The following is a 13226-nucleotide window of genomic DNA, read 5'->3' on the forward strand; positions in this document are numbered from 1 at the left end:
ATTTTCCCTTGTCCTTGAGAGTTCCCTTAGTTCTGAACTTCCCCATACTCTTCCAGCTAAAACCAGTTCCTTTGGGGAAAGCTTCGGTGTTCTCTGTTCTTATGGCTTCCTCTCCCCTGGAGGGGGGATCTATCACTCCTCTGTAGCAAGGGGTGTTACAGATCAGTTTCTCTAGGGTTAATATGCCTACTTTATGATCAGAACTCAATTGGGATGGTAGCTTCTGGTCTTCTTAGCTTGCCTCTCCTGGCATGGAAACTTCACCTTATGAGCATCTAGGAAGAGGGTGATCAGAGTCCTGGTACTCTTGGCCTGCTGCACCTGGGGTAAAGCCTCCACCCTGAGTGGGAGCTGGGTGGAGGGAGTCCTGACGTTTTGGCTGCACTTACCTGCAGAACAGCCTTTGTAACACAAGCCTAGGGGTATGAGAAATACTGGCTGCCTCCCCTCATTGGGAGATACCACAGGACTTGAGTGGGGAGGAGAGTATATGTCTTCTTGGACATATCCACTCAGAATGGTTTCTGTAGCACTGAGCTGTGTGTGGGGTGGTGGCAGTGGTGATGGTTTAAGGCAAGAATAAGTCGTGGTGTAAATGCCATCAGGCTGTTAATGTGTGTGTGTTTCTGAAGTGAACATCACCTCAAGATTTTATTGTCTTCCTAATATAATAAAATATGGATAGAACTGGATCAGTTGGCCCTTTCTCTTATCTCCTCCCAGTTCAAAATGCTTGCATCTCTTAAGAGACAGCATTCTTAGGTCTGCAATTGGGGTCAATAAATTCAAGCCTCAGCACAATCTTCTTTGTAGTTTTAGCCTCTTTCCAGAAAATCGGCTTAGTCTGCCCACCATAGCCCCTCTGCTTCCTGTCATAATGCCACTTTCCCTGGACATAAAGAGAATCTTTGCCTTTCTTATACTGTGTCACTTTGTGGGGTTGGTGTTTGCCACACTTCTTGCAGAAAGTCCAGTGGGTTTTAGGAATGTTCACTATGTTTGCGAGAGCGCTATCTGCATGGGGAAAAAAAAAAAGCCAGGCTCTTAATGTTCTTTTAGAGATTTAGATTTTCTTGAATGTTTCTTCATTTGCTGTAAGACCTTAAGACAATTTGCAGAGACCTAAATTGTTGTTTGAAAAAACTTTTTTTGACCAATCATCGTAGTTAGGGTGAACATGTTGCCATTCCAGAAGTCATCTATTTGTTGCTAATATTGTACAGTTTGCCTCACCAAAAATACTTTAAAACAAAGGATGTATATTTATATCCCTTAGGATATTTTAAAAATGAAATTTTGAAGATCTCAAAACCCCAAATACTATGAATTTAGAAAAGAATAAAAATTCTCAATAGATTTTTTGAGTTTAAAAAAATTTATCATTCAGAAAAAAATCTCAGTAGAATAAAACACATCCAAGGTAAAAAAGATATCAAGACATGGAATTGTAAGAGCAAACTTTTCCATTATTTTAAGTACAATAATTATAACTGTTTTTCGCTTGTTTGTAAATCACTGTTTGCTTTTTGGTATTTTTCTTTCACATTGAGGGTTGTATTTTAATACACAATATAAAATCATAATGCCCAGAAACACCAGTTACCATCACAAGAGCAATGCTCTTCATTCATTGGTTATCCAATTCACATGGTTGCTAATATCAGGAAGAGTAATAATCAAGCAGGTTTATAAATCCTCTTTTTCTTTTAAATGCTATTCATGGATGGCTGTCTTTTAAAAATTCTGGAACATAAATGGGAGTTTTCTTTTTACAGATCATATGGCCTTTTAAGTATCTTGTTTAACATTGCTTACTACTGACTTTACAAAAGCCATAGGTGTTGAGTATGTGTGCATAATATTTTTAATAGCAAGAGATGATCAGAGAATATTAATTGAACCAAAAAATCCATATCAAGTGAAACTTTCATTTGTTTTCACCATTTCTGTTACACTTCTAACAAAGGAATTACACAAATTATAGTTAAGAGAAAAAAAAAAAGATCTCATGTACTTGGACTTCCAGGTAAAAAGTTTTGCAATAATTTTAAAACGGCACTGTTTCTTTACTGCAATGACAATTATTTTTAGTTCACATAACAGATATACAGTTACTAAACATTTAAATTATTTTACAAAATTTTAAAACTTCAACTCAGAATTTGATGGTTCAAACTATGCAGCATATATATTTTTTCACTATAATCAAGTATAAAAAGAATGGCAACTAATTCCATTCTAATCCAGAAACCCATTTTAAAGAATCTGAGAAGAACAACTGCTTAAATGTAAACAGTAAACAGAGAACAGATGACCACTTGTCACGGATATTTTACAAACAGATTTCTGCAGGGTTTGGAAGTTAGGCTAGTGTTCAGTCATTTTAAGTCCCTTCTAATTCTAAAATTCTATGGTTTTAAAGTTTTCCTAACAGTTTTATCAAGAAAGTTATTTCTTCTCGCCATTATTGCCAGATTACATCATCACACGTAAATGGAAATTTTAGTATGTTACTGTATTTGCTTAAAATAAATGTCATCTTTCAGAATATGCTGCAGTTTGCAGGAGTCTGCCCCCCATTTGTTCCAGATTGAGACTGTGTCCATTTGTTTCAGACTGAGTTTCATCATGCTTGAATAGGACTTATTTCCTTTACTTGGCAATATAATAAACAGTACAGTAGACAAAATGAATTTTTAAAACATTCACCAAATGTTACATCTTGCATTCAGAAATAACCAGCTATGCCTCAAACTCCCTATGCTAAACTATGATAATTTATTTAAATGCAAACAGCTGGCATACATGCTGCTTGTTCAGTTCTCTCCAGAGATTTATGTTTGTTACGAAAAGAAACTCCAGGTTAAATCATAATGTTAAGATGCTAAGTAATTAGGATTGCCACTTTTACAATTCAGTGTTGGATTCTTGGTTTTGGGGACACAAACACACATACACATACATTTCCTTTCATGTAGACAACAATAAGATATATGCTTTGCAAGATGTTTACTCATATCCTCCAGGAATTGCTGGACAGATGAAATATAAAACCAAACTACTTTGTGGGTTTCCAAAACACGGATGAGATCCTTGAATAACTAGGAAACATCCTCTGATTCCATAAAGTTAGTTCTATATGTTATCAGAACATACAACTTCAAGTAATCTTTTGATTATAACTGTCTATTTTTGAAATACTGGTTCATAAAAAATCAAGGTATTATCCACTGGCATCATAGCAGTAAGTTACATTGAAAACCATAGCTACGAAAGACACTTTTGAATGTCATTGTTTCATATTTTTAATACTGCCTTAAAAGGTCTGTTACTCTTCAACTATCTCAGCATTCTTTGAAATATAAAATAATTGTAAATTGGAACAATTATTCTAAATCTAAGTAAATAATTCCTAAGGCAGCATTTGTTTACTCAGAACATATTTTCATTTCAAATGTGTAACTAAAACTTCTCACAAAGTCAGAATACAACTCATAGTTTGAACAGAAACTTCAGTGTTTAAATTTCAACATTCAGTAACATAAGCAGTACATATTAGATTGCTCTGGAATACAAATCACTCATTTAAGTAAACGGGATATAATTTCTAACTTGTGTTAAAAGTGAAGAAATCCTTTTTTACGTGAAGATGTGAGCAAAATCAATTGGTCATATTATGGTACAAATCAAACTCTGCTGACACAATACTTTTGTTAGAGATTTGGATACAGATTGTTATATCTAACAACAGTTGGGAACTAAAAGCTCCTTAATGTTGGAGATAATGAAAGAAAAAGGCATACTATGGATCAGGCCCCATTTTTATTACTTTATTAATAACAATGCCTACTTTATTGAAGAACATCTCTTCCACTGGAGATATGCTTCTAATTTAAAAATTAGTGGGGAAAAAAAGATGGACCCACTTTTAAAATTTCATACTTATTTACTCATATTGACTAGGTATAGAATGACTCTTCAGTTCCTGCTGTGAAGACAACCAATTTATTTTTTTAAGCATTGACTTGTCAATTTATCTTTGACAAGTGATTAAGAAAGATAAACAAATCTTCTGACTTTACAAATAAGAATATGTGAGTAAGAATATATATATTCTGAGAAGTTACATCTCGTGATCTGACCTATACTTCTGACTTACAATGTAACTACATTCTTTTAATAACCTGCATTAATTTTAAATTTTAAACTTAAATTGTCCTTGCTATACTGTTCACATTCACTTTACTTTTCATTTTTACATTTCTATAAATACCCAAACAAAACTCCTCAATTTGAAACCAACTTACATTGGAGTTCTGAGGTTAGTTTACAACTTTTAAGATATTTTGTTAAAATGTAAAAACCCTGAAATTACAAACAAAAAATTTACAATTTTATAGTATATATCTAATTTATTTTTTTAAAAAAATATTCTGAATGTTTTTATACAAGTACTCAAGTGTTATTTTTTTCAAATGAAACTCCTTATAGGCTAGAAGAGGGCGTGTGGTGTTGCCCCATTAAAAACCAATACAAACATCATTTTTCTATGCTGGCACTTCAACTATTTCAAAGTAGTCATTCGGCAAAATCACATAACCTCTCTCTGATATGTCGTCCTTCTCTTTCTGGAAGTGAACAACCTCCTTTAATTTTTCAAGCTGTCGTTCTTGTCTTCTGCATCGCTGCTGTGCAGTCTTGAGCTTCTTTCGGAGTTTTTCAACTTGTTGTTCTAGCTGATGAATCCTTTTTCTCTGGTGCATCGTATCTTCCACAGTATAGTTGTGGTCACAGAAAACTGAGAGATTATCAGGGGTCTGAAGAGGAGGCATTAGTAATCCAATAGTAGCATCCACCTGGGAAATGGGAGGTGTTAAAGGAGGTGGGGGAAGCTGTTCTTGTGGCTCCAGAAGATCTTCCTTCTACAACAACAATGCAGAGTATGTTCAAGTTTAGTAACTACAAATAACAGTTTAAAAGAATCCACCTGTGGAATTTAAGAATGACATTTTTACAAATTGGATAACCTAGAAGAAATGGTTAAATTTCCAGAAACATACAATCTTCCAAGAACAAATCAGGAAGAAATAGAAAATATGAATAGATCCATCATTAGTGATGAAATTGAAAAGGTAATAAAAAAACTCCCAAAGACAAGAGTCCAGTACCAGATGGTAAATTCTACCAAATATTTAAACAGTTAATACCTATTCTCCTCAAAATACTCCAAAAAACAGAAGAGAAAGGACTTCTAAATACATTCTATAAGGCCAGCATTACCCTGGTATCAAAATCAACAACAACAAAGAACTACAGGCCAATATCCCTGTTGAACATAGATGCAAAAATAAATATGAGCATATTTGACAATACGGTAAAAGGATCATTCACTATGATCAAGTGGGATTTATTCCAGGGATGCAAGGATGGTTCAATATTCATAAGTCAATGTGAAATACTACATTAACAAAACAAATGATAAAATCATATGACCCATCTCAGTAAATGCAGAAAAAGCATTTGACAAAACTCAATATCCATTCATGACAAAAAGTCTCAACAAAGTTGCCTTAGAGGGAACATACTTCAAAATAATCAAGGTTATGTATGAAAAATCCACAGCTAACATCACACTCAGTGATGAAAAACTGAGAGCCTCTCCTCTAAGATCAGAAACAAGACAAGATGTGCACTCTTACCACGTTCACTCAACATAGTACTGGAAGTCCTAGCCATAGCAATCAGAAAAGAAAAATAAATAAAAGGTATCCAAATTGGTAAGGAAGAAGTAAAGCTGTCACTATTTGCAGATGATATGATACTATATATAGAAAACCCAAAAGACACCAACAAAAAACTACAGAGGTAGTAAGTGAATCCAGTGAAGTTGCAGGATACAAAATTAATATATGGAAATCAGTTGTGTTTCTATACACTAATAATGAAGTAGCAGTAAAAGAAATTAAGAAAACAAATCCATTTATAATTGCACCAAATAGAATGAAACACCTAGGAATAAATTTAACCAAGGTGTAAGACCTAAACTCTGAAAACTGTAGAACAATGATGAAACAAATTGAAGATGACACAAATAAATGAAAAGATATATACCATTATCATGGATTGGAAGAATTAACATTATTTATTTATTTGTTTTAGAGATTTAAACTATTTGTTTGACAGAGAGGGGGCACAAGCAGGGGGAGTGGCAGGCAGAGGCAAAGCAGCCTTCATGTCAACCAAGGGAGTCCAACGTGGGACTCGATTCCAGGACCCTGGGCTCATGACCTGAGCCAATGGCAGCCGCTTTACTGACTGAGCCACCCAGGTGTCCCAAGAATTAACATTGTTAAAATGTCCATACTAGCCAAAGCAATCTACAGACTCAGTGCAGTCCCTATGAAAATACCAATAGCATTTTTCAAAGAACTAGAAAAAAATAGTCTTAAAATTTGTATGGAACCACAAGAGACCCCAAATAACCAAAGCACACTTGCATGAGAAGAATAAATCTGGATATATCACAATCCCAGTTTTCAAGATATACTACAAAGCTGCAGAATCAAAGCCGGCACAAAAACAGAAACATAGATCAGTGGAACAGAACAGAGAGCCCCAAAATAAACCCTTGCAGTTAGTTAATCTACAACAAAAGAGTTAAGAATATATAATAGGGAAAAGACGGACTCTACAATAAGTGGTGCTGGAGAAAGTACAGTTAGATGAAAAAGAATGAAACTGGACCACTTTTTATATGCCATACATAAAACTAAGTTAAAAACAGATTAAAGACTTAAATGTGAGACCTGAAACCATAAAAATCCTAGAAGAAAACACAGGCAGTAATTTCTTTGAGATCAGCTTTAGCAACATTTTTCTAGATGTGTCTCCTCAGGCAAAGAAAACAAAAGCAAAATATACAACTGTGACTACACCAAAATAAAAAGCTTTTGCATAGGGCAGGAAACCATCAACAAATGCAACTAGTGTGAGGCGCCTGGGTGGCCCAGTAGGAGAAGCACTCCACTCTTGATTTTGGCTCAGGTCATGGTCTCAGGGTTGTAAGACTGAGTCCTGTGTTGGACTCTGCTCAGCAGGGGAGTCTACTTGAGATACTCTCTTTCCCTCTGCCCCTCCCCCATGCACAGTCTCTCTAAAATAAATAAATCTTTTTAAAAAATTAAATTAAAATTAAAAAGTAACATAAGTGTCTGCCTTCGGGTCAGGTCATGATCCCAGGTCCTGGGATTGAGTCCCAAGTCAGGCTCGTTGCTCAGCAGGGAGCCTGCTTCTCTCTCAGCATGTCCATCTCCCTGCTTGCGCTTTCTCTCTTTCTCTCCCATTCTGACAAATAAATAATAATAAAAAACGTGCAACCTATTCAATGCAAAAAGATATCTGCAAACAGTATATCTGATAAAGAGTTACTTACCAAAATATATACAGAACTTATACAACACTATACCAAAGAAATAAATAATCCATTAAAAAAAATGGGCAGAGGACATGGACATTATCCCAAAGACCTACACATGGCCAACAAACATGAAAAGATGCTCAACATCACTAATCATCAGGGAAATGAACATTGAAACCACAATGAGTTATCACCTTATATCTGTCAGAGTGATTACTATCAAAAAGACAAGAAATAACAAATGTTGGTGGGGTTATGGAAAAAAGGGAACCCTCCTGAACTGTTGGGGAGAATGTAAGTTGGTCCAGCAACTGTGGAAACCAATATGGATATTTCTCAAAAACTTAAGAATAGAATTACCATATGATCCAGTAATTCCACTACTGGGTATTTACCCAAAGAAAATGAAAACACGAATTCGAAAAGATATATGCACCCCTATGTTGACTGCATTATTTATAATAGCCCAGATATGAAAGCAACCTAAGCATCCATTAACAGATGAATGCATAGAGATGTTCTGTGTATTTGTGTGTGTAGAGGGTATACATATATATCTATAGATACATATATACATACACACACACACACACACACGAATATTACTCAGCTATAAAAAATAATGAGCTCTCACCATTTTGCGACAATAGGCATGGACCTAGAGGGTATCATGCTAAGTGAAGAAAGCCAGAGAAAGACAAGTAAATACCATGTGATTTCACTTATAAGTGAAATCTAAAAAACAAAACAACTGAAAAAACAAACAAAAAAGCAGAAACAGACCCATAAATACAGAGAACAAAGTGATGATTGCCTGAGGGGAGAAGATGGGGGGTGGGGGGATGGAAAAAATGGGCAGAGGGAGGTACAGGCTTCTAGTTATGAAATGAACAAGACATAGGATGAAAAGTACAGCATAGAGAAGAATATGGTCAGAGGTGTTCTAATTGCCTTATATGGTGACAGATGGTAGCTATAGTGTGGTAAGCACAGCCATAATAGGTAGATTTGTCTAATCAGCATGTTATACACCTGAAACTAATGTAACACCATCATGTGTCAGCTACACTTCGATTAAAAAGAAGGAATACTAGACTTTTTTTGTGAAGCCTTGAAATAGGAACATTCTAAAATGAGAAAACAATTTAAATTTTAATTATACTTTTACACCTGAAGTAGAAATGGGATGCAAGAAAGAGAAGAACTGGTAAGATTTAATGAAATACCAAGCACTTAAAACTGGGGGGGAGGGGGGCCTGGGTGGCTCAGTGGGTTAAGCCTCTGCCTTCGGCTCAGGACATGATCTCAGGTCCTGGGATCGAGCCCCGCATCAGGCTCTCTGCTCAGCGGGGAGCCTGCTTCCCCCTTTCTGCCTACTTGTGCTCTCTCTCTTTCTGTCAAATAAATAAATAAAATCTTTAAAAAAAAAAAAAAACAAAAACTGAGGGGGAAATATTTGAAAGTGAATAGTCCCTGATAAAGAAAACCCAAAACTTATCAACATACATGTAGAGGTAGAGAGTGACCTTAAGGTAAATTACAAAGCTAAATTGACTTTCTTGATGTAAAGATGTTTAACTTAAATAAACTGTACTTTGTATTTTTCAAAAGTATATCATGGTTAACAGTGGTTACCTACAAGTGATGGCTTCCAGTAACATTTATTAAAACTACTCTGAATTTTCCACAATAAAAACATTAATTTTATAGATAGAAAGCCCAGTATTTTAAAACACACGTTACCTTGTCATGTGGCTCGGTACAGAGAAATATCGTGGGCACAGCATTCTCTTTGAGCAACTTGTTGTTGCACTCCCTCTTAAAGCAGTCCGGGGTAAAGTGTTCCGAACAGATACTGCTATACTTGGTGGGCTTAAAGTTTTTCCTTCGGACAGCAGCCTCCCATTTTTTGCAAAGACTGGGTCGAGTAAGAGGAAACCTAAGAAGAAGACATAATTCAGTTCTCTGACCTTCTTTTAAAAGGAAAAAAAAAAAAGCACATCCAGACTTTCCTGATTAGGAAAGAACTATCTTATATTGGTGTTAACAAGCTAAGGGACATCTGATTAAAACCCTAGAGCTGCTATCTTTTTTTTTTTTTTTGACAGTTTTTGATTGTGCCTTTATTCACCTTAGTTAAGAATGTACTTGTTTGAAAGATCCTTTAAATAAACTGACTACCCACTACTGTGTGATGTAAGTTGGGCCTCTCAGCATGGAATTTTTGTTTTTTTTTAAAAAGCAGTATTTGTGGGGTGTTGGATGTATCACTGAATTTTACTCCTGAAACCAATATTGCACTGTATGTTAGCTAGTTAGAATTTAAATAAAAATTTAAAAAAAATAAAAAGCAGTGTTTGTTATAGGAAACTTTTGATTACAGAGTAATTATAAGAATGTCAGATACAATGATGTATACTATTTAAACAGGACAGGCTGACTAAAAATTTATGAAATGTAAAAATATACATATTAAAAATCAGCCATGCAGACAAATGCATGCAGTAGGAAAAGGAGATGGGAAGTCAAGGGACATACGCAGTAATATTGCTTGTCTTCCTCTATTACAGTAAATAACTTTCACTAACTGATACAGGTTGGTATTACACACACATCTAAAAATACAAAGGTAAGTGGTGTATCTCCTCTATCTCAATTATTAATGTTTAACTTTTTATGTCAAAGACACTAAGAGTTTCAGGTCAAATACTTACAAAAGGGTGAATCTCTACTCATTTTTTTTTTTTAACCAATGAAAACAAAATTGCATGTTTATATCTACATACTGCAAAAAAGAAGAAAGAAGGTTCTAGTTCTTTTAGGATCAGTCTGACAAATATGAATTAATCAAATGATAATCAATGATAAATTTAAAATTTCACTCATTTATTTGTTTATATAATATGTCTGGAGAAGACTGGAATTGAAAGGGAGTGGTCTATTAGTTTCATGAACTGGGATGTCCAAGTCTCTCCCCAGGTTTGGGAAGTTCTTATTTATTTTTTAATTTTTAAAATGTTTATTTATTTATTTTAGTCTTCCAATTTATTTTTAATTCCAGTGTAAGAATATTACTTTTCTTAATTTACCTCAAAATCAACTGGGATATGTCCATCAGGCCCAGATAAGGGGGCTCAAATTTATTGTGATTTTACTTTTCCAGGTCAACTATTCAGTGAACTGGGGAGACTGGAGAGAAGCCAAAGGATGTTTCAACCCTCTGTTCCAGTTTCCCTTCCATGTAAGGCACGCTAGAGCCTAACTCTGCTATCATGAAGAACTAACCAATCTTTGGGACAGTTCTTTCCTTTGCCCAGAACAGCAGCTGCCACAGGGCCACCATGTAGAAACTAGTACAGGTAAAAGTACCCCTAGAAGATCCCTGCTGGAAATGGCCTCCAGAAATACAAACTGTGGTAGCAATCACTGGTAAAATTCAGCTCCTTGCACCTTCTGTCTCAAGCACTACAAAATGTTCAGGCTGTTTACGGAGGTCTGTCAAGATGTTTCCCATCTAGTCCCCCCAAAACGGTTCTTTATAGCTAAGAATGAGAGGCAGACCAGCTCTTCCTGTGATTCATTTAACAGCCAGCAGAAACTATTTCTGATGTGTGAATGCCAGCCTTGGTTTCCAGTACCGGTGAAAGGTTTTCCACATTTTTAGATTCTTTCTGAGATATCATTAGAAACAGGGTTTGTGGGGGAGCAGACTGTAACTGTGTCACCATCTTCTGTTCGATTTCTACACTTTCAAAGAACTGGAACTCATCAGCTTTAAGAAATTCCAATAAATTAAAGAAGTAATACCAGTAGATCCTGAAGTAAGTTTAAGGGCAGGGGGTGGTGGTGGTAGGACATCAATCAATACTCAAGATCTATGTTGTAAGGCACTCGTTTCTATTGGGTTCCTCCAAATCAAACATAAAGTGCATCTACATCCCCTGTTAAACATAAACGACCCCAGGGCACCTGGGTGGCTCAGGGGATTAAAGCCTCTGCCTTCAGCTCAGGTCATGATCCCAGGGTCGTGGGATCGAGTCCCGCATTGGGCTCTCTGCTCAAGAGGGAGCCTGCTTCCCCCTCTCTCTCTGCCTGCCTCTCTGCCTACTTGTGATCTCTCCCTCTGTTGAATAAAGAAATAAAATCTTTATAGAAAAAAAAAAAAAAACATAAACGACCCCACCAAGAGAACTGAAGAAATATTTAATTTTTGCCCTGGTAATTATTTACCTATGAATAATTGCTATAATTTACCATAGGTTTTCATTTCTTAGCTATCATCTATTTACAGTCGGGAATTCTTGCAAAACAAGTTAATGGAAATGCAGAAAAATCTGCAAATACTGTATTTGGCTGAATGAAAATGCCGTCGTGTCCCATTTTGCAGACATCCGATTATCATTAAGTTGTTTTCATTTTGCAGTTTTCTTTTCCCATTTTCAAGAGAACTCCAGGACTCTAACTGCAGCACTTTGTGGAGGAAACAGGCCTGGAAGTCGTGGGGCAGGTTCTTTTTCAAGGGCTTCCCCCAGGCGCCCGTAATAGGTCATCCTGAGTCCTCTTAGGACACCTGTTTCAGCCGGTGTCGTAATTGTCCATGTTATCGCTACTGTGCGCGGAAAACGCTAGGTGTTCATCTAGGCCGGACCAGAAGCTTCTCTAAAACTTGGAGGTCCTTAAGGGTTAGTTCCTAGAAATGGGGTACGCAAGTCCTCCCTGAAATCCTGGCGCGAAACCCACGTTGAACTCCTGTGAGGCTGGTCTCCCATCCACAGCAAGGATGGCAAAAAGTGGCTTCGTCATTTTAAAGGTCTTTGCCTCGATTTCAAACTTACTTCCAAGGCGTCGTTACCACCTGGCTTCTCTACTACCCCACGGGAGAGATCCAGGTGCCTCTCGGCTTTGAGAACCTCACGACCCGCGCGGGGGTCGTCGGACATCGCTCCTGGGTCGCGAACACGCCAACCCGAGGCCACGGGCGAACCTCGCGCCCGGGTTCCGACCCTCGAGCGCCAGAAACGGTCACCGCGGCGACGCGCGCCGAGAACGCTCAGCCCCGGGCGGTGGAGTGCGAGCTCCAACCCGGAGGCGGGCACGCCCACCGCTCGCGGCCGGAGAGACCGTGAGCAGGGCCGGATCGTGCCCCGCCCCTGCCTCCGCCCCTGCCCCGCCCCTCCCATTAGGTCTCGCGCGGACACGCGCCTGGCTCCGCCCCCGAGCCTAACCGGCCGCGCGCCCCCAGCCCGAGCTGGGGCCAGCCCCGCGAGACGCGCAGGGTACCTACTTGTGGAAAGAAACGGGCTTATCCTTATCATATCGGTTCTTGCAGCCGTAGGCGGAACAGGACTGCACCATCCTTCCGGTCTTCAGTCACTTCACTTCTGCCGCTCCAGCAGGCAGGCGAAGCTGCTATCAATGTCGCCGCGCTGGGCTTTGACGCCCTCGCTTCTTCTGTAGCTTTGGTCAACAGTTAGAGTGATGATAAGCTCACTAGGGTTGCCTATTGTACCCGTTTTGTTGTTTGTATTAGCAGAAGGACCACAGCCATCGCCCGTGTCCCATCTCCAAGATGGCGGAGGCAGCTTCAACCTCACCTCTCGCGAGGAGTTTGTCTCACTGTCTCTGATTAGCCCCGAGGTCAGAGGTAACGTTCCTTGGGAAGCAGGCCATTGGCTAAGGCCGGGCGTTGCGGAAGTAGGTGGGGCCTCGAGCTTCCGGAAGGGAGAAAGGAAGTGTTTGGGAGGAGAGGCGAGGGGAGGGGAGCGGGCGTGAGTGTAGGGCAAGGCTCAGCAACCTGTGTGATTTCCTT

At 38.2% G+C, this 13226-nt stretch overlaps 1 protein-coding gene and 1 pseudogene across 2 annotated transcripts; both read right to left on the reverse strand.

The window, feature by feature from the left end:
* Window positions 1-651: 651 nt before the first annotated feature.
* Window positions 652-1020, reverse strand: LOC308338243 (large ribosomal subunit protein eL42-like; annotated as a pseudogene). The gene has a single exon. The product of its transcript is annotated as a large ribosomal subunit protein eL42-like (transcript).
* Window positions 1021-1368: 348 nt separating this feature from the next.
* Window positions 1369-12829, reverse strand: THAP1 (THAP domain containing 1). The gene is made up of 3 exons (XM_080797545.1): window positions 12702-12829; window positions 9161-9356; window positions 1369-4922 (listed from the first exon to the last, which is right to left on the reverse strand). Exons 1-3 carry the CDS (start codon window positions 12770-12772, stop codon window positions 4548-4550), a joined length of 642 nt encoding a protein of 213 aa, XP_080653671.1. The 5' UTR covers window positions 12773-12829; the 3' UTR covers window positions 1369-4547.
* Between the last annotated feature and the right edge of the window lie 397 nt (window positions 12830-13226).

Source organism: Martes martes (assembly GCF_963455335.1).
Source record: "Martes martes genome assembly, chromosome: 2".
In the NCBI taxonomy this organism is placed as follows: Eukaryota; Metazoa; Chordata; class Mammalia; order Carnivora; family Mustelidae; genus Martes; species Martes martes.